General features: G+C 36.2%; 1 protein-coding gene across 6 annotated transcripts in view; it reads right to left on the bottom strand.

Annotated features, from left to right (window-relative positions):
- Positions 1-22,552, bottom strand: part of LOC129261676 (putative uncharacterized protein MYH16) — a 44,572-nt gene that overhangs the window by 19,118 nt on the left and 2,902 nt on the right. For 3 of the 6 annotated variants that reach the window (XM_064099987.1, XM_064099988.1, XM_064099992.1), the window contains exons 3-23: positions 20,907-21,079; positions 20,033-20,363; positions 19,491-19,574; positions 18,105-18,202; positions 17,139-17,283; positions 16,704-16,817; positions 15,744-15,869; positions 15,260-15,427; positions 13,803-13,928; positions 13,114-13,281; positions 12,008-12,145; positions 11,473-11,634; positions 10,430-10,609; positions 9,724-9,803; positions 8,771-8,936; positions 7,981-8,189; positions 7,053-7,213; positions 6,627-6,749; positions 3,994-4,014; positions 766-817; positions 214-469 (exon numbers count right to left, since the gene is read on the bottom strand). In XM_064099987.1, the coding sequence (XP_063956057.1) occupies positions 214-469; positions 766-817; positions 3,994-4,014; positions 6,627-6,749; positions 7,053-7,213; positions 7,981-8,189; positions 8,771-8,936; positions 9,724-9,803; positions 10,430-10,609; positions 11,473-11,634; positions 12,008-12,145; positions 13,114-13,281; positions 13,803-13,928; positions 15,260-15,427; positions 15,744-15,869; positions 16,704-16,817; positions 17,139-17,283; positions 18,105-18,202; positions 19,491-19,574; positions 20,033-20,363; positions 20,907-21,079 (3,081 nt within the window). The remainder of the gene's footprint in view (positions 1-213; positions 470-765; positions 818-3,993; positions 4,015-6,626; positions 6,750-7,052; positions 7,214-7,980; positions 8,190-8,770; positions 8,937-9,723; positions 9,804-10,429; positions 10,610-11,472; positions 11,635-12,007; positions 12,146-13,113; positions 13,282-13,802; positions 13,929-15,259; positions 15,428-15,743; positions 15,870-16,703; positions 16,818-17,138; positions 17,284-18,104; positions 18,203-19,490; positions 19,575-20,032; positions 20,364-20,906; positions 21,080-22,552) is intronic. The other 3 variants (XM_064099990.1, XM_064099989.1, XM_064099991.1) reach the window with 1 other exon arrangement.

Raw genomic sequence — 22,552 nt, forward strand, 5'->3', positions numbered from 1 at the left:
ACTTTTCTTAATTATGCTAATTTTATCGTAATCTATGCATGAAATTCAATTTTCATTGTTCTTTTTTTCTATCACTAACTTATGCTTCCAATAGGCCAATTATGGTTTAAAACTAGTCTTTTTTACGTGAATGAAGAACACAGAATTTTAGCATGGAAGAACACAGAATTTGCATTTGATGAAAAACAGAAAACTGAGGACTTTTTGCCCTACCTTAATTTCTAGAACCAGCTTCTCCTGTTCCAATCTTCTCCTAGCATCACAGTGTTCATCCCTCTCCTTGATGACCCTCTCCATCTCACGAGCCTTGTCAACCATTCTCTCCTCCATACCGACGGTAGCGTTCTCCAAGGCAACGTTCTTGGTGGCAACCTCCGTCTGGAGCTGCTTGATGATCTGCTTGTGTTCGTCCAACTGGGATCGGAGTATGGTCTCTATCTCTAGATTGGCGATGTATTGATTTTTTTCCCTGTAATTGAGAACCCATAGATGGACTGAGAAGAATACATTTCATTCATTGAAGAAACTAGTTATGCTCATGAGCTCTTACTATGGCAGGATTTCTTTTCAATGCACAGTCAGCCTTTCTAAGTTAATTTATGAATTCACTTTAAATCTATTTTCTGATTCTATAAATACATTTGAGATTCCATCAGTTGAATTAATTATTTAGTCGTCAAAATAGAGCAAAATATATTAAATTTATCCCCTTTTCATCATCATCATCATCATATTCATGACCATAATCATCGTCAGAGAACCTACCTTTCTTTCAACATTTTGTCTTGTAGTTCCACTAACTCTCCTTCTATTTGACCTGTATAAGCAAGTGATACAATACATGAGTTTGTGTGAAGTGTGCAGAGATCCTGACTACAGTTAATTCATTACAAGCAAGCTCATAATGAGAGGGCATAACTTGATATAGGGATTGCCACCATGCTTGACCAAGTTTGGGTGACACAACATGAACACTTGGTAATATTTCTAGAGAGCTTTTTCTTCAGGAGGAATTACCTTACTTTGTGAATTGAGATAAAAAATGTTGTAGGTAAGGTTAAATTAACTTCAGGTTTACAGCTAAGGGTATATTTATGGTTGTACAATATATGTAGAATGGGCTGGAATTAGGTTTGGAAAACCTCAGGTTTATGATTTTCAATAGGCCTATCCGGTAGTTTAAGAATAGGCATAGGTTGGGTTCGATTAAGATGATGGTTGATTATATTAGATGATTATATTATTAGGTTGGTTTGGATTAACTTATAGTTGATGATTATGGATAGATCTACAGTTATAGCTTATATGACAATTGGGTATATTCACGTAAATACACGACATCATGCTATTCAAGTGGAGAAGATGACACAAAAGCCCAGCCCCCCCCCCCCAAAATAAAAAAAAAACATCCCTGAACGATAGGTAGGCTGCTTGAATGTACGCCAGTGGTTGGGTAGGACATATTTTGTGGAATCAAAAGGCCACAGAGAGGGTTTTACTGGTCTTCTGTGTCTGGACATCGCCACACCCCTTCCATGCCTGATATTCCTAAGGCCCCCATTCCACAGAAGGGAGACCTTTGAAGGACCTTAACTTGGGAAGGTCTTACAGCAGTCTCGAAGATCACTGAAATTTGTTATCTCTGTGGAATGACTCCGAAAAACCCCTAAGAGAACTCTGAAAAAGTGATTGATACTTCTTATCTTACTGGGCTTAGACTAGTCCTACAGAGATCTTTCATTGGTCTTTCAGAGATCTTTGATCTTTCAGAATTCTTTCATGGACTTTTCCTTGTATTTCAATGATCTTTTCATGATTTCTCACAAGCCTTTCAGTAATTTCCACAAAAATCTTGAGACTGTCAAAAGATCATGGAAAGACTAGAACTTTGAAAGTTCATCAACAGACTGCTGAAAGACTGATTTGAACCGTTTCAAATTTTTTTGGAGATCATGGAGACAACGAAGATCCCTGAAAGACCTTGGATATCTTTGAAAGTTGACCTCTGAAAGATCAAGCAAGTTTCATGGAGTTACAGTGGTCTTTCAGAGGTCTTGCTCTCTGTGAAATGGGGGTTTTACTGTTAACTTTGTTCTAAAGGTGTTGATAATAATCAACCACAGCCACTCATACATCACTGATCCTGATTGGCCATACACACTTTATGATTGATTGCAAATAATTGTGTTACCAAGCCAAGGGATAGCATATCAAAGGAAAGAAATGTCGGTGGGAAGGAAGTGCACATTCAACACTGATATTACTTGGGCATTGCCACTTTGTGATTGATTGCAAGCATTCATGTTACCAAGCCCAGGGAAAGCACATCAAAGGAGAGACAGGTTCACTGCAAAGGAACTATACATACAACACTGATCTTGAATGACTGTACAAACTTTATGATTGATTGCAAACAATTGTGTTACCAAGCCCAGGGATGGGACATCAAAGGAGAGGAAGGGTTCACTGGGAAGAGACTGTATATACAATACTGATCCTGATTGGTCATACACACTTTGTGATTGATTACAAATATTTGTGTTACCAAGCCTGGGGATAGCATATCAAAGGAGAGACAGGTTCACTGGGAAAGGACTGGACAACACTGGTCCTGATTGGCTATACACACTTTCTGATTGATTGCAAACAATTGTATTACCAAGCCCAAGAATAGCACATCAAAGGAGAGAAAGGTTATTATGGGAAGGGACTTCAAAATTTCAGCAAAATCAAAACGGCCAAAGCAAAAAGAGGATGTGGGGTAGAATGAAGAGAGAGGGAGAGGGATAAAGAAATACACAAAGATAAAGTGGGAGCACGCCAATGGGACTATGGAAAGAAGTAGTACAAAGGTGAGAGAGAGAGAAAGATAGAAAGAAACAGAGATTGAGCAAGAGAGACACAGTCAGAGAAGATTGAAAGAGAAAGAGAGAGCATGATGGAGAAATAAACCACTTGGTAGACTTGAGTTATATAGATATTATTTAAGGCAGCAGAATATTAGTGCTATTTTGAGGAAACTTTGCAACTGCACAACAGGACAATTTTCACTTCCCCCATAAGTCTACAAAATTTAAAAGAAATCATGCATTTAAACTGGAAAAAATAAGAAAAATCTTTGCAAGATTAATCAATTTTTTGAAATAATATGTGAAATAATACAGTGCAGGAAGAAAAGGGGCAAACGCATGAAGAATAGTAGTATGGACACCTAAGGGTTTGGATTGCCTAGTCATGATTTACTTTCCACCTCAAAAGCTTACTTTTGGATTGATTTGGAACATTACATTGCACTAAATAAATAAACTAAGATACAGCTTGAAGAGACCTAATCTAGAAGCACACATTACAATAGATCACAGCAAGCAAGAGCCAAAGAAACATTCCACAAAAATGTAAAAAGCTCATTTATTAAAATGATAATCAATTATGCTCCATACCTGGGATTGCACTTTATAACTGCATTATTTTCACACAGAAATACTTGAATATTTTCTTTTAGTATTCACAAGCAAGAACTCGTCATCATTCCCAGGAACTTTAAGAATCGATCCTTAAAAAGAGTTCCATCACAATAAATAACTTTCATGGTAAATAAACTATTACCAACCCTTGAATGATTCTTCTCTAAGTCCAAATCGCTAAAATATTCAGACTTTCAAAAAAAATCATGGTACTGGTATAAATATTATATGACTTAATATTACAATTACATTCCGATTATGTTTTCAAATGAAGTCATGGTAAATGCAATTCACTATTAAAAGCAAACACCACAAATATAGACTGTACTGTAATATTTCCATATCGGCACCATAACCAACGTTTCCCATCTTTAAAGCAGAGTTAGCAACCTTTACATTTTCACACCCATTTTGTGATAATAATGTGCATCGTCTACAAACATACATGTAGGGGTAAAAAGAAACAATATCGTGCAGACTATATAATTGTCTTTTTTGTTATTTGGTGCAAATGTGGATAATTACTTACGATCCTGAGATGTATTGGGGCCTGTGGCATGCAATGTGGGCATGAATGAATATATACAGCAGACATGAGTATATGACATCAGAAAAATTGTTATCGTGCACTGTGCATGCATACATGTGTGTGAGGGAGGGATATACATACTTAGGGAAATGGACTGATTAAATATATGGTGAGTGTGACTGTCACTAGGCAAAAATCAAAATTAAAGGCCAAGTTCACGCTAACAACAATTTGATTTTAATAAATTGAGGAAAAGTAAAACAAGCATAATATTGAATTTCTTCAGAATTGGATCTGAAATAGTAAAGTTATGATATTTTCAATTTTTTTTTTCAAGTCATTGTACTTTCTTATTTTATATCTGATTAACATGGAATTTTCAGTATTACGCTCATTTAATTTTATTTATTTATTCAACTCAATATTTGTTGGGGTTTACTTGACTTTTTCATAATTACATGTATATATTCAGAATATAAAAACATAAATGTAACACTGATCATTGCCTCTCAATTCCTTCACTATTAGAAATATACTAAATACCTATTCCTTGTCTCTAACTATAATTGCAATGACCATTGACATAATAAATAATGATTATTCCTGTTACCACAAAAGGGAAAAAAGACTGAGAGTAGAGGATTCATGGTACAACATGTATTCTTTGGAGGGCATGTGTTGGTCCTGAAAGGACCACCCAAATATGACTTTTCAACAAGTATGTTCTTGTCCTCTTCAGGAGAATGAGCAAAAGTTGTAAAACCATGCTATATACTGTGTCAGATTGTTGTATCAGGGTACCCTGATGAGTACATTTCTCTGATTGGCTAAAGAAGTCACATGGACGATCACATATGCAGACCAAGTGACAGTGTTGGGGATGTTAGTGACAACACATACATGTACAGGGGGCTTGCAATACTGCAAACACGCTAATTGCCAACAAAGAAAATACTTGTTGAAATGTCGAGTTTGGGTGGTCCTTTTCAGGATCAACACATGCCCCCAAAAGGATATTGGTGTACCACAAAAACCCTACAATGATTCTTTCTTTACCATGGAAATCTTCACTACATTGCACTTATGTTCCATTTTAAGTGTTTTGGGTATTAATACACCCTGTACTTCAATGTTTGAGTTAAAAAGTGAATACATAATGAAGTGAATACATAATTTATTTCAGTTTATCATACAGAATTATATTTTTATTTAGAATATCAACTGAAATGTAATTATGATTGTGAAAGACAGTGAAAAATTACAAAGATTTGTCATGTCACCAATTAGTTCAAAAATTTTCTATCAAGTTCATGTTTTGCTTTTAAGTAAAATCTTCCAAAAATTTCATGCATATCATACATTTTGCAGGATAAAGAGTTTTCTTTTATCAAATATACATGCATAACAACAAAGATAAAAACTATCGCCTGCAACAGACCAAATATTCATCCATTTGATCAATTATTATCCTGAAATTTATTTATTTTGATTAATACCAACTGTCATGGTTGAAAGATAAGATAAACAGATATGCAATTGCTCTGAGCTGACGGAAATGGGTAAAATATTTCGATTCCTTAAACATTCATCACGCACTGTTCTTAAAATTTGCAAAAAAATTATTCTTTCTAACCATCTTGTTAAAAAAAGTAACTTATTTAAATTGCCACCTTGTTTTATTTGAAAAATAACTAACTAATCTAAATCTTACTGTACAATGATTCAAATTCCTATCAAATCAAATTTTGAGATCAGGGTAATTAGTTCTGGGGCCTGTAAGATAATCAGATTAACTCAATAATTGAGTGTACCGTAACTTTCAAACGGTTTGCCATTAACTCAGTTACAGCTTCGCACAATTGTAATTAATTGTACCTTTTATGACACGGAGCCATGATATCTGCATCTTAAACTAGACATGATTTACATTCACATTCACACGTAAATACTGTTTGAAACATTTCATATATCAAACCAATGTTAGAGGGTGGAATCCAAATGAATTAGTAAACCACAATTATGCCATGCACATCACAGTAAAAGAGACTTGCAGAGATTTGCAAAGAATACCGTTTCTCGAAGCTATCAGCATTATTGAAATAAAGTTAGATGCAAAAATATGATTGTCTCAAGACTGTCATAATTTAACCTTTATCACTATGAAAATGTATATAAACAGAAAGAATTGAAACTTTTAGTCTTTCTAGAATGATGTTTTTAAACAAAATACATAAAGTGGGTTGATTTATAACTTTACAACACATTTCAGTTGCTTTACATCTTGCAGATTTTTTTTTTTCAAATTGAACAAATCACAAATTTTACTGCTTATTTCCTGTGTTGTTTTGTATTTTGACAATACCATCTTTGACCCTCACACTTACAAGTGATACATTCCTTCTTCTAAAATGGAACAATGCACAAATTTCACTGTTTAGTTTCTTCTGTGCTCTTTTGTGTTACACCACCTCCTCCGACCCTTAACCCTGACAGGTGAAATATTCCTTCTTCCAAAATGGAACAATTCACAAATTTCACTTGTACTATTTTACTGTGTTGTTTCATGTTTTGACCCTCAACCCTGCAAGTCCCTGTGGTCAGTTAGGTCGCCAAATTAAATCTAAGGTTCTTACGCAAACGATCCTCGGCCCTCTTTTTGCCGTTCTCAGCCAGGGTGCTCTGTCCCCGAAGCACCTCCACCTGTCGCTCCAAGGAGCTGTTGTCCCGCCGAAGTTTGTGAAGCTCACCCAAATCATCTAAATAGGAGGAAAGAGAGAGAAAAAGCTCATGGCATTGTTCTGACCTCAAATAATCCAACCAGTAAGGTAAAAAAAATTTGGTTAAAAACAGTGCAACTGACCACACAGACTAAGTGGCGTTGGACCAAGTGGACATTAGATTAAAGGGGTATAGCCTATCCGATAATAACAGACAATATAGGAAGAGGGCTACATGGCAATTAGACCAAAAGGTTAGTAGACGAACTGACGAAATAGGACTAGACCATGTAGGAAGAGACCTAACAGAAAGTAAGATGAAGTGGGCGTCACATGACTCACCTCTCCTATCAAGGTTGCTGAGGGATAGTCCTAGACCTGAAGAGTCCAGAGTCCTGGAGAGATGGTCCTGAAGGAACTTTTGATGTCTGGCCTCAAGCTCAGCATACTCAGCCTTCAAGATCTCATAGTCCGCTTCAAGTTTGATCTTATCCTTCTCAATCCTACAAGTAAAACCATTATACAGACATTTGATATGTATTTAAAATAAAAAACAAAAACAAACAAAACAAACAAAAACATTTAATGGAATTTCCAGTGTACCAGCTAAAGCCAGGGTAATAATAATAGCAGGGCCCACTGGGAGAACAGTTTTCAGAACTGAAGTGGCTTCACTGGCTAAGTATACCTGTATTATTATTATTATTAATCATCCTGTATGAATTTGAAAGATTCATTGCTTAGCACCCCCCCCCCCCAACTCCTCATCTTATTTTCTCTTTTAAATACACAGAATAGAAGCAGAAAAACACAATGCATTTGCAAATAAACAAGTGAAATAAAGTACTGCAGTATTTAAAACAATTTGAAACAAATGAAATAATGCAATCGTTGTATTAGAAACATTGAATAATGCATTGAGGATGGGAAATAGCACAGCCTTATCAAGTTATCATAATCATTTACACCCATCTGAATTTACTGATAATAGTGTAACAAAATTACATTGCCTACTGAAATCTAGTTATTGGGTATTTGTAAAACATTATTTCTTCATACATGGTATCACCCATTCACCTCATCTTGGTTGAGGGCAGCATAATGTGGAAAAAGTTCTTGCTGAAGAAAATTAATGCCGGGATGATCATTTGAACCCAAACCACTCGATTGAAAGGCAAGAGCCAGAACCACTACACCAAGACGCCTCCACATGCTTGCCTTTGAATGAATGAATGAATGTGTGAGTGTACAGGTACAGAGATCAACTTACGTATCATAATCGAACTTGGGCACCCAATCTTCTTTCGGCGTCCTGATCATGAGCTCTGCATTGTCCTTCTCAAGTCGGCTCACTTTCTCTCCAAGCATCTGATTAAGGTCATTCATTGACCTGACCTGTTCATCAAGGTCACGATTCCTGACCTCCATGTCATCGGCTGCCTTGGCCCGCAGGGATTGCTGCAGAAGGCTTGCTTCAAGCTGAAGAAGGACAAAACATATGTCACCAATCAATAATCTAGTAAGTCTTTGTGAGAATGAGAAAATCAAGTATCTAATTGAATGATGAATTTTAAGTGCAGGAAAGAATGAATATATCGCTGGTGGGCTGATAAAACCTCGTATCTCAAAATTGAAAAATTTTGAGGGCAGCTCAGAAAAGGCTGTATATAAAAAAAAAAAAATGGTGGCAGTCTCTTATTGCCTCAAAACAGTCTCCTGATACCTGTGAAGGACTCTTCTGCTACCCATGTTATAACTCTGAAATCTAGCTAATTCTGAGCTGTCATAAAAAATACTCAAATTTTGAGGTACGAGGTTTTATCAGCCCACCAGCCATAAAGCAGAAAGATCCCAGGAAACTGTAGTGATTAAATGAGATTTGTAATCAGTCAGACTATGAGAGGAATACTGATGTATGAGCCATTGCATGGTTTAGTACACTGCTACCAACCTATCTCTCAGGATTAACGCAGAGGAGTGACATTACAATAGGGGTGCAACATGAGCGCAAGGATTGACTACAAGTTAGAGATAGCATAACAGTCAATAGAATTTCTTACCTTGCTAATCTTCTCTTGCAGGAGTTTGTTCATCTCTTTCAGGTTCTTGATATGATCATCCTGGTCAGTGCTTCGATCAAAGGCAATGGGTGTGGCCCGAGCTGATCGATAGCCACCTGGCGTTCTCTCCCGAGATAACTCCTCCTTTAACTCCTCTATCTTGTCTCTGCATCAGAGATAAAATATTTCAAATATGCATGGTTTTTATTTTTGTTTGGTTTTCTATCTATAGTTCAGTACTTCATCTCGTCCATTTTCTTATCCTAGTGAAGCGATCACCCTTTTATTGGTATGTCGTAACCCCATTTATCTCCATTTTTTTCACTTGATGAATAGATATAATTGGAGAACATAACAATTTTTCATATGAAATATAAAACAGAGACAAATCGTTTTAAGACTGTCCCATACATAGGGTCAAATGTACTCCTACTTCTACTATTTCTTCTTCCTCCCCCCACCCTTCCCCGTCTTCTTGTTGCTCCCTTTCTTCTTCCTTATCTTATTTTTCTTCTTCCCTTTCTCCTTCCTCATGCTTTTCTTCTTGTTTTTCAGCATCCTTATAATTTCTACAGTGAAATGTGGTGTTCTATAGGCCTTAATATTATTTTATACAATTTTCACTGTTATTTTTTCTATCACTTTCATTATCATACCATATCATTATCATTACATAATATATTTTACATAACTATGCTGCATGTAAAGGATAAGATCCGAAATATAATACTTTACAGTGTAAAGAACAATGTGTATCCCACCCAAAAAAAAAATAATAATGATAATAAACAGAAAAGCATGTTTAAATCAATAAGCAATGAGGAAGGGAGGGGGCAAAGGTTTACTCTTTCTCATCAATGATTTATTGTATACACAAAATTTTCTGAAATCTGTCAAGAACCAAATGAGAAGAGAAACAAGGAGAAAACCAAGAAAACAATATTCTTACTTACTCAGACAAACCAAGTTCTGCTTTCAGATGATCTATTTCAGCTTGGAGCTTCTCAGCTGCTTGTTTGGGTACTCCAGTAGTCTATATTAAAAGTGAAAAGTAAAAAAAGTTAAAAGTAATTTTTCATTTTACAAAATGTACCATACTGTGAGAAATTACCTATCCATGTCTGGCATTTACTTTTCTCTGCAGGGTTAAGCCCCAAGGAAATAATAATGATAATACATAAGACTTGTATAGCGCACTTTCCATTTTTATTAGATGCACAAGGCGCTTAAGAGCAGAACAACAAAAACAAATTACATATGATACATGTTTGAACAATAAGTCAATGTCTGTCAAAAAGCACTCTTATACAGGTACATGTATGTTTCAAGGAAAATAGTATATTGCAACTCTATAAGAGGATGAAGACATTTCCACTATACTTTCTAGCATTCTAGTATATTTGGTTTAAATCCATTCTTAAATTTAGAACAATAGATCTTGGTAATCTAGTCCTAGTTGATCTATCCCCAATCTGCAGGTTTGCTTCTTGTTCAACTATGCCCAGCAGACTTTGGTAAGAGACCATTTTTTTGAGAGGCTGCAAAACAACTGAATGCTACCCAGGCAGAGCCCGGTTACGCCACACCATATTTTTTTTCCCCATATATTTTCTTCTAAAAAGCCAATATATAATTATTGCACAAACAAAAAAAAGTCACCTGATGCTTAGACAGGATAGTCTTCTGCATCTCCAAGAGTTGGATGACCTGTTGATCTTCACCATGCTCCTGGGCAAGTCTCTTGTTCTCCTCCTCCAGCTCACTGGCTGTCTCCTTGAAACGGCTCAGCTCCTCAACAGAATTCTCAAGGGACTGGATCTGGGCTCGCATCTCAGAGATCTAGGAGAGGAAGAGGAAAGTATCATGGGGCACAGAGAGGGACAGAAAGAGATAGAGAGGGGGGAAGGAAACACAGATAGAGAGATTGAATAAGAAAGAGATGATGGTAATTTGAACGATTTACTTGCACACCAATACTCATCATCATGAGAAGCCTACTGTTCAATGCAGGTCAAAAACTTCTTCCTAGATAGAATGAGCTGTGAAATTTATACCATTGTCCTTAGAACCATACTGCCCTTATCAAACTTGGGACAATATGATTCTGTTATAGACAACATTCACTAATCCCCCCCCCCAAGGCCAGTCAGTATCATACTAGTACTTAACACACAGAAGATTATGAAATTGGCTGTGCAAAAACCAAGTATTACTGGTTCTGGTAGGTGTTTCATCAAGCTATTTACAATAGACTTCACAAACGACTGGTGATCCTTTTCAGGCGCTAATTCAACATCAATGAAAGTCTGATGTATATCATTTACCACAAGAAAGGATCATTCATAAAGTCACTTGTAAATTAAACAGCTTATGAAACACCCACCGGGTCTAAATAGTAACCACAATCTACATCTATCACTAATTAAAAAGATCATGATTTTGATTTCCCAAGAATCGTATTCCCCACAGAAATATGCATTGTATGTATGTGTCTTAATACACCAAATCCTGACAAACTTTTTTTGGTCTCCCTTGGGCTGTCTTTAAATAAAGGTTTGACTATATCATTATCATAAATAACACCCTCAGTGATAACTTAGGTGATGATATCTCACATCATGTACATGTAATATGATACATGACATCGCTATAACAGAACACATGTCAATAAACACAGGCCATCACTGTACCATCTACTTTACCTGATCACTGGCCTCCCTGAGCTTTTCTTTCAGGGCTGCTGATTCGTTCTCCTTGCGAGCCACACTGCTAGACAGCCTATCACAGGAGCCCTTCCATTCCTCCATCTCTTCCTGCTGCTTTAGAGTAGCATCCTTCAGATCTTCATTAGCTCTGTGAAGCATCTGGAATCGAGCACATCAAGGAAAGAATAAAATCATGAACTTATATCTAAAGAATAACATTTTTTTTTGTAGGTCGAATATATGTTCTTTCCCTTGCAACATGTTTTGGTTTTGGGGTCTCTAATGAAGCACAAGCTTCAAGTCAAGGCCAGCCCCCGTCCCTGCCCCACCCATAAACTTTGCAATCATACAGTTCTGGAATTTCAAAACATGTACAAAATGTTTGATAATTACTTATTTATTTTCATCTTCATATTCATTTTCACAATTTTGCTACTGATACTGAACAAGGGAGAGAACGCAGCTCATAAGTGTTTGGAAGTTATGTCACTAGAGAGCTTTCTAAAGGTTTATCTTCTCTAGAACCACTTACCGTTTCTAGTTCCTGGACCCTAGCTGATGCCTTTGTCTTCTCACTCCTGGCTTCCCTGGTACCCTCCCTGTGAGACTGGAGCTGTTCTTCAAACTGATCTTTCTCCTTCATGAAATCAGATTTCAACTGTTCCATGGCCTGTAAAGAGAAAAGGAAAATGAGAAATAATGTGATTAAAAGACACTGCATATTAGCAATTGAAAGCTGAAATTAATTTTGGAATATATCACATCTTCTTACAGTCCTTTCTTCCTTACATCTTTTTCGATCTGTAGTATTCTTTTTCTCCTCTCCTTCGTTTCCTCCTTCCCCTCCTCTTCCCTCATGTGCTCTTCCTTTCCTGTCTTTCATTCTGCTTTCCTCTTTCTCTTCGCTTCCTTCATATTCCTAACCTGTCTCCTTTTCCCCTCTTTCTCTCTGAAAACCTTTGCTCTCTTTCTCTTCCTTCCCCCCTCTTTCATTTTTCTTCTCCTCCCCCTCTTTTCTTCATTTATATTCATATTCCTTCTTTTCTTATTTACCCCTCTTCTCTTTCTCTCTTAACACCTTTGTTCTCTTCCTCTAAGGAAAATCTCCCAAACAAACTCCACTCACTTCTCCCTGTTTAGACTCCTCATGTAATTCCACACCCACCCATCAATAGCATACAATACTTCAAAGTTCTATCTCATACCTAGTGTTACAGTCATACTAATAAAACCGACTCCAAACCAACCAATGGTATGCCATTCAAAATTAATGTGATAGCTTTTATCAAGCTGGGGTCGGTTTCATTGGTGTAACTGTAGTACCAGTAAATAGACCAGTCAGGGCCACGTCTTATAAAGAGTTATCATTGATCCAATCAATCTCAACTGTGTGGAAATCCATCCATACCATAATTTTTCTGCAGGAAATTTGTATCTCCTTAGAAAGCAAGGAAAATCACACTGAATCTTCAAGAGAATGATGAATGTATGAATATACATTATTACCTAGAAAATATTTTGAACAAATTTGCATTTTAGATGTTGACGTTGCTGGCCATCCATAGTTGTGATTGATCGGATCAATCGTAACTCTTTGTAAGACGGGGCCAAGATTTCTACCCTTGCTATAATACATACCTTAGTAAGGATATCCCTTTCCCCTGCTATCCTTCTTGCCTCCCCTTCCCAGTAAGACTGCTGCTGAGTTACGGCTCTCTTGTCAGCGTTCAGCTGTTTGAATTCTTCCTGAAGTCTCTCCTGATTGTTCTTTACCAGCGAAAGCTCTGTTGACAATACCTCACTTACCTGTCACAAAAATACGAATCATCCGTTAATAACTATACAGCTCATGTTGCTATGAAAGTGTATATTGTCATTTCTTTCAGTGCGGTTTTCAATGGGCTCATGAACATTTTACAAGGATACAATTTTCAAAAGATTGGCATAGTCTTACAGTCACATTTAACATGGCAAAAGTGTACCAATGTGAGCTTGGTTTGGAAGCCCCGAGAAATAATTTGCGGGAATCGTTTTTCATTTAATATAAATCATTTTTTACATTTTCAAAAACTTGTTAATATTTCCCACATCCTTCATCTTGGGATGCTTTTCTTTGTGATTTGTTTGCAAACATATCTCATAAACTTTGTCAAATATGCAGGACCTTTGCAAACTATTTGCAAACTTGTAAGTCCCTATTCAGATTACAAAAGTCATGAATGATAATTCAAGAGCTGATTGGACTACCAAGTTATTCTAAATAGTCATAGTAAAAACTTAAAGATCCTGGCATTTCCTTTACAAACACACAACTGATGTCCTCATACCTTTTTAGTTGCATTGAGCTCCTCTTCCAGTTTTTCTAATTCTTCATCCTTCTTATCCACCATAAGCTTATGTTGAGTGACTGATAGCTGGGCCTGGGTTAGCTGGCTATCGATGTCTTGTTTGATCTGAGGAGAGAGACGTGAAACAAAGATAAGATTATCCCCTAAAAAGGCTGAAGGAGGAAATGCGGAGGGGCTTTGAGAGGTATGTCTGTGATAAGGTAATGGGTTGAATTGAAACAGACATCAGAAACAGCTCTTGGATTTGGAGGAAATTACAGTGATGTATAAAAACAGCAGAACACAAATACTACATTTTCAAATAAGACTGTCAATTCAGGCAGAGTCAGTAGCAAAGGTGCTTAAAATAATGATAATATTTTTATCACGAGGTGTTTTTTATCACAAAGTACTAAAAAAGAGAACTTTAAATTGACCGTTGATTAGGAGGGACTCCAGTGAAGTATTTCATGACAATTTTAGTCAGTTAATTTCAATAACTAATTTGCTCTCAGCCAATCAGATGCAAGGATTTGCAGAGCTTATGACAATCATATATCACTGACTATATGTTTTGTGAAATGCTCCCCAGAACTTAGGGTCTAAGGTGTCAGATTTTCTTCATCTTTGGGGTCTTCTCTTCATGGATAGATTGATTCCTAGGTGTTTTTCCAATCAGTTTGAAACATTTTTCCTCCGCAATGCAATTTCATGACCAGGTTTCATGAAGCACCATGTCAGCTCATCTCTGACTAATCTGCTCTCAGACAATCAGATGCAAGGATTAACAGTAGTTTATTAAAGATAAATTCCAGTTGTGGGAACGATCTCAAAATGACTTTTTACAGAGTTTAATATGATGATCACCAAAGTGTCTGTTTGTAATGAATAAAAAAATATGTGCCAAAGGATTCTGGAAGAAATTGTGTAATTGCTGAGAAATAAGCAAAATAAGCGCGGATTCGGTCACTTCCGTCGGGTCTTTATTCCAGCAATGATAATACACTGTCCCACGTGTGCCTATCTGTGTTGGCGATCTTCAGTGTTATCGTTTTTTTAGCTAGATATTATGATTTCACAAAGTTCAGAAATGTAACTGTGCCAGATCTAGATCCACGATGATATATCGACACTTTACCTTGGTTTTACAGACTTTCTCACGAAATCAGTGTTTTATTGCAACTACGTTCATTTAGCTTTAATAAAGTTAGTGAAGATCACTGACTATTTATCTCATAAAATACTCCCTAGAACTTTGGGTTTACCTTTAGGTCTAAGGTGTCAGATTTCTTCACCTTAATGATGTCTTCTCACTCATGCATGGTTTGGTTCTTAGGTGTTCTTCCGATCACTTTGTAAAATTTCTCAACCACAATGCAATCTCATGACCACAGAAATGTTTTATGGAGCACCATGTCAGTGCTTTTTCGCTGAAATCTAAGTCTAATTTTCTTTACCTTAATGAGATCTTCTTTCTCATGCATGGTATGATTGAGTGATTGCTGGAGGTCTAACTTCTCTTGCATCAGTCTTTCCTTGGAGGCCGATGAGCTGACACATCGAGCATTCAGATCCGAGCATTTATCCTCTAGGTCTATGGCTCTACTCTGGAAAACATCTCTCTCCTAAAGAAAACAAATTAGCACAATGAAAAGAAGTCACTTATAAATTCTCACAAATTTCAATTAGTATTTACCTTATATATATATACAGTGCCTCTCAAAACAAATTTGCTTACACCCACAAATTTGTCATTCACTGCAGTACTGTCACCTTAACATCCATAACCCACTAGACTGTGGTACAGAGTAAGTGAAGATTGAAGTCTTACCTCTTAATCTTTGAATAGCCCATCTAGAAAAAAATAGACCAAAAGGTTTTAGACCCTAACATGCCCTAACCACTAGTCCATAAAAAGTGTGTGTGAAGATTGAGACTGACCTCACTGGCTCTCATGAAATCTCCTTTAAGCAGATCAACCTGATGCATGAGCTCAGCTACCTGCCGTCTCTCGTCCATCAGGTAGGCGTGAAGCTCTGTGTTTCTTGCTGCAAGCATCTCACGGCTCTGGCAAACAAAAAGACAAAAGATTAATATAAAACAGAATATAGAAAAATATAAAATATTATTATCTTTCAACTTTACATTCTACTTTAATGCATACAGGTGCAACAGGATTTCTATTTCATAGTTTCATAGTTTTTATTTGATAGAAATGCAGTGTTCTTTAAAGTATTTCATCACCATTTGCGGCTTTATATGTGATAATGCACCAAAATCATTATTTAACTTTCTGGTAATTACAAAAAGTTAGACAAAAATAAAACATGGATAAAAACGGTTAAACACAATGGCCCATATTCTGAAGTCGGGTTTAACTTAAATTCAGGTTTAAAGTTGTGGTTTAAGTGTGGATAACCAATTGTTTCATAAATCACTAACAGTAGAGACATCATATTTCAGCTCATTTGGCTCTAAAATCATTCATAATTGTCTAGGAAGTATGAATAGATGATTGTCTTCACCATTGAAGAATCAGGAAAGAGCACAGTAAATATAAGAAACAAACAACTTAATAACAATATTGACATGTTTGGCTTCCCATAATTTTAGCAGAGTTAGACCTGACTTTAGAATGCAGGCCAATAATTGTAGACATCTTATCTTGAAGTTAGACCAAGTGGTTTTAAACCAAGTATTCACGATCCAGAAAAAAAAAACATACAAAAGCTTGGCAAAACACTCTCAGGGCCTGTTGCCAAAAAAAATGCAATTGATGACATACTTCACATCCTTGGTTTTCATTGGTAGTTGAGCTGGTTTGGTATGACATTTTACCCTAGTGGCAGAGTTGCAATTAATGATAAGTTTTATTTTACAATTCTTAGGATTCTTGCTTACCTCATTGAGTTTTTCTAATTCTCTCACTTCGGATTCCAATTTCTCGTTCTTGGCCTTAGCAATCATGATGGATTCTTTCAAGGCAAGGGCTTCCTTCAACATAGTGTCTTTTGTCTAAAGATGGGAACAAAAAATGAATGTCAATTTTCAAATCTATGGCACACTATTTTCATACCAAACAGTTTTATAATGATGTACAATAAGATTACAAAATGTACAAATAACAATATTTTCTTTAATACCAAGATGTGGTAAAGAATTATTCACCAAGACTCTCCTAGAGATGTGGAGACCATATGTCGCAGGCTCCCTGAAGAAACCATCTCCAGACTGAGAAAAAAAAGGTTATTTTCAACGATATACAATCGGTTGGTTTGGAGTTGGTTTCATTGGCGTGACTGAGAGGCAACACTGAGGATTCATTGCAGGACCCACCTGTTGAAATGTCTTGTTTTCTTCATCCAAGAGACTCATAGCTCGAGACGTCTGATCTACCAGGACATCCCGTTTCCGGTTCTCGGCCTGGAGAGCAGAGTTACCAGCCCGTAGGCTCTTTAGTTCTTGCTCCAGATCAACCACCCTGCAAGGGAACAGAACAGCTAAATTTACCTTGGCTTTCACAAACTACATGTACAGGAAAAATCTACAGACCTGTCTCAAACACACTGTAAATGATGGATATTGGAAACTTGGTATTTGATAACAGGTAATAAGAAATCTATAATGGGTAATTGGTAAAGGTTATTTGTAATGGGTTAATTGGTAATGGGTTGGGAAATTGACAATGGAAAATGGGCATTATAACAAGAATATTTATTGGATAATGAGTAAAGGGCTTGGGAAATGGCTAATGGGTATTATACAAATAATGTCAGCACATGAATGAATTCTGTGATCTATCCTCACTCCAGTATAGGATCTGTTTAAAATATGCAAGCAATGACTTGAACAAAGTCTTGACGAGAGTGGACAGGTCATATAATAGACAAATAAAAATTTGCATCTTTTGTTGTTTTTACAACGCTTTTTCTAAAATAGGAAGAAAAAAATAAGTTTCCCCCCCCCCCCCCTCATGTATGAAAGAATTTTATTGTTTTGCTTCTTTTCACACCCAAACATGTGTAATACCTCGTTCTCACTACTGGCCTTTCGTAACTGAACGTAAAGTTTTGAACCATTAAATTTTTTTGTAATATCAATAGGATTGCCACGACTGAGCTGATGATAAGATCACTACGATTACTCTATTATTAAGTACGCTGTTTGAATCATGGCGCAAATTGTGACAGCGGACACTAGGTATATATGTTATTGTCCATTTATTGCAAGAAGGGCGTAAATGTAGTTTTCTCACTGCATGTATTAGAATGAGATAATGGTAAGAGAACAGAAAATACAAACCTTTGTTGAAGAAGACCTTGTTGTCTCAAGGCATCCATTTTGTCTGTCACAGAACAGTCTCTCTCTTTCTGGACTTCTACTAATCTCTTCTGAAGGGCCTAGGATTTAAAAAATAAGCATAGCACCATTGTAAATTGTTGTCTTCTGAATATTAATCCAGACTATAAATCACAAGGTTGGGGCTCGATTCTAAGCGCTTGCATGAAAATACATTAAAGAAAAAGAGAGCTATAAATCTTAACCCTAAAATGGCCGGGGGGGGGGGGGGTTGAATCAACCCCCCCCTCAACATTTTCTGCGATCATTCCGCCGCGCGACCGCGTCACTTGCAGAGTTTATACTTTTAAGTCTCGCGCATCTTTTAAGACCAAATTTACGATGCCCGGGTACGCGGTTCCGAAATTACGCAACATTTTGTAAGTGCATGTCAGACCCAAAATTGTTCCGAAACGTTATTTTGTGTACAAAGTCAATGCAAATTGAGTTTTCTCATCTTATTCATAAAGATATGATTATTTTTACTTTAAACAGCTGAAAGCAATTGATTTTAGCATAATTATGCTTCAAAAAGGTTGTGCAATAAATCTGGTGAAAAAAACAAAGAAAAGCAAAAGGTTGAAAAACAAGGAAATACATAAGAAATTCATAAAACAATAAAATACATAAGAAATTGATTTCCAAACCGAAGTTTTTTTCAATTGCCATTGTTAAGAATGCTACAAAGAATATTTTTACCAAAAAATTAGCATTCTAGAAGCTTTATTTAGTGAATTAGAGCAAAAAGTATGATTTATGCATAAATTAGCATAATTAATTCATATAAAATTTTTAAATTTGAAAATTTTACCATACCAGCGTGCAAATTTTTGCGGAGCTCGCGCGATCGGCGGCCGAGATCTCAGGGGGGGGTTGAATCAACCCCCCCCCCGGCCACAGAACAGCCAAAAAAGCCCGGCCTAGTTAGGGTTAAGATGTGAAAGTTTTTAATTTGTGACGTCATACGCGAGCAGCTCCCCAATATATCATTTATACTAATAATTCCATAAATTTCAATTTCGTAATGAAAAACAGTGAATATGAATATTTTTCTTCTTAGTGTGAAATGATGTGTCTGATGATATATCCACCTCCCAAATAAAATCACTTTCAATTTTAGAGAAAATATCATTTTGGGGAATTTATATCATACCACATATAGAGAACCTACTCATCTAAGATGTCACATGATAAAACTTTAAAATTCTGAATTTTATCAAAACTTTACCAATATTTTTCCATAATTATTCTGCTCTTATAAAAACCAACTTATTGTCGAAGTGAACTTCCCTTTTAAAACATTCTAAACCTAGGTGGATATGAAAATCGAAATGGTATACTGGGTCTTACCTCATTTGTTGCCGATAGACTTGATAATGTATGATGAGTATCGTTCAGCATTCCTTCACTGTTACACAATTTCTCTGTCTGATTCTATCAAATAAACATTATTAAAGGTAAAGTCTGGGTATTTAAAGGTGAATAATGGTGATTCAATTATTTTCACTCTTCAGGGATCACACCCACACCCCATTTTCTATGCATAATTACATTTTCAAATGAAACAGTCAACAGATGTTTGTCTTGTTCTATGTAAATAATAATGATAATGATACAAGACAGACAGGGAAGGAGAGAGCGCTTGAGAATTGTCAATCAATTTGAGATCAAGTTTCTGATATGCTGTTGAAAAGATAATACAATTGTCAATTTATGTCACTTTTAATATTGCTAAAAATTTTGTTTTTATATTAGCACTTATCAATAACATGACAATGAAGGAATTTAATAAATATGCCATGTATAATGGAATACGTGTGTGATGAAGGAGAGTGAGAGAGGGGGAGAGAGAGAGAGAAAAGAAAGAGAAAGAAAAAAAATTAAAATCAAACCTGCAATGTGTCATGAGCTTCTCTCAGTTTCTCAACCAAAGCCAATCTCCGCTGCTCACTCTCATACATAGCATCTTTCATGTTTTTCATTGACGACGGGGACGTATTCCAGAACTCACTTGTGCTGGTATTACCCCCTGGCAACACCCCTCCTCCTCCTATGCCATCATAGCCTGAGGAGATATAGGGGGATGACCGAACGGTGCGGGGCATGGTAGGTGCAGCAGATGAGTGGCTCCCATAGGCAGTGTGACTGGAGACTTGGGGGAGCGAGCTTGATTGATAGGGCGGGGTCAAATGGTGGTAGGGGGATTTCCTTGACCCACCATGGCTAGAAATAAAGCAAAAAGTTCATTCATTTATACATTTAACTAATAACACGTTACAAAAAATTGTTAGCTTTAAAAAGTCTTTACTTTTTTTCTGAAGAATATGAAAATATTTTTGGTGGGGGGGGGGGAGGTGAAGGGGGACTAGAAAACAAAATTCACACAAAATTGTCATAGAATGTTTTTCCACTGTGGGTGAACGTCACAAATATGAATTAAAATCATGGACAGGTTGAAACATCCAGAAGTATTCTGAAATTATTCACAAAAAACTTAGCACTGCCCATGCTTTGATAAATAATTGGACAGGATACTTCGTGTACATACAATGCACAAAAAAGACAAACGAGGCATTGCATCCCATGTTTTCATAAACTAGATTGGGCCAGGCAAGTTATTTTCTTGTGACATAACAAGTTCTTTCTCTTTCAGAGGAAAGAGTGGAAATCAGTTAATTTAGCTTTTATTTCTATACATGAATTCATGTTATTCATTATATTTTTTATATGTACCAATTTAAAAAATAACAGAAAAAAATATGTTACCTTATTCCAGAGTCTGAGTCTTGGCTATTACTTGGTACATGATCCCCGTAGGTTCTACTATGGATAGGCGAGGAAGATTTAGGGGTGGAGCTTCCTCCATAAAGACTTGATCCAGTTGTTCTTTTCAAAACGTCTATCTCTGCTTCCTTCTCTCTTCTTTTACCTTGCTCTCTCTGTGATTGGAAATTAAATGAACCAACTGATATTGATAAGTCACTTGAATATTTCACACGACAAACCTGCCAACACATCAGTACATATTTTGGAAGGGTGGAATCTGTCAACACAAAATTGATATGTGATTGCAGGGCTCATTTTTATTTTATAATTTCATTATGTGCAATCAATTGTAAAAATCAACTGTACAGTAAATTGCTATGCTTTTGTGTTACAGATCTCTGGTGAAGATCATTTCAGGCTGGATGAGCTATAGCAATATAAACTGATATAGCGCAAAAGTCCACCAATAAAAAAAAACTGTTCCATGTGCTTCATAGTTCTCCAAGAATGAAATATTGAATTTGAAAGATACAAGTCTTTGAATTTTTATTGAGAATCATACTCCCCAAATTTCTAATCGGGTGGATAATTTGGATACAGACAATACTTCAAAGTCTTCTAAATTGAGCAACTGTCTGCACTTTTGGATTCATAAAACCGAAATCATCTTGCAATGTCTAGTAGCAATGTTGAATCTTATGATCAGTTCCAGTGTGAATCAGCTTCTACTCCTAACTAAGAATGAGGGAAATTCTTCAATGCAACTATCTAAAGAAAGATTATTATATTCAAATTATCCTTTAAGCAGTTTTCAATATTTAAAAAATAAAAAATTGATATTACAAAAAATTGTGATCATACTGTATCATATATCATACAGTTTGCTGTGGAGGCTATATACTGAAGTCCAAAAATGTGTATTAAAGTTTGAGCAAATAGTCTTGCTGATTAATCTTGTACATGTCCTTTGTTTGTTATGTAAACTTGGGATTAAGTCCCTGGTATGTACAGGGCCAAAGGTGACATCAAGCCCAAGGTGAAGTCCAATATAGAACAGGGGGGGGGGGGGTCACAACAGACAAGAGCTAAGTGTGACTAACAGAGAAATGTGTTAGCCAAGTGTTGACATCCTCTAGAGTATGTTATTGTTATTTGGTTACTGACTTGACTTTGGGGAGTTTCAATCTGAGAAGAGCACACATGACTTGGAAAATCTTTTTTTTTTTCAAATAAAATGATCCACAATCTGTACAATTTACCCCCCCCCCCCCTTCCACACACACACACATCAAATACAATGCCAGGATTGTTATATGCACATTTTATGCTGTTTTTTCCTTCTCTAACTTTGACTTCAAAAAGGACACATTGGCCCACAGACTCAGTTTGCCCATAACTGGAGCTCCAAAGCTCCACAGAAAATTTGGGATAATTTCTTGATTTTTCTTTAAAATCTGATATTCCGAAAGTTTAATAAAATATATCAAAAATTTACAGAACAAAAAGAGCTTAAATAAGACCCTTCAACAAAGTACATGTAAGTGTTAGACCTACATGTACATGTAGTATTGTTATATGGTGATATTCATTCTTTTTCTTATAGAAATTGATTGTATATAAAGTCCTGGTTCAAAGCAATGAACTTA

Source organism: Lytechinus pictus, chromosome 5 (assembly GCF_037042905.1).
Source record: "Lytechinus pictus isolate F3 Inbred chromosome 5, Lp3.0, whole genome shotgun sequence".
NCBI lineage: Eukaryota > Metazoa > Echinodermata > Echinoidea > Temnopleuroida > Toxopneustidae > Lytechinus > Lytechinus pictus.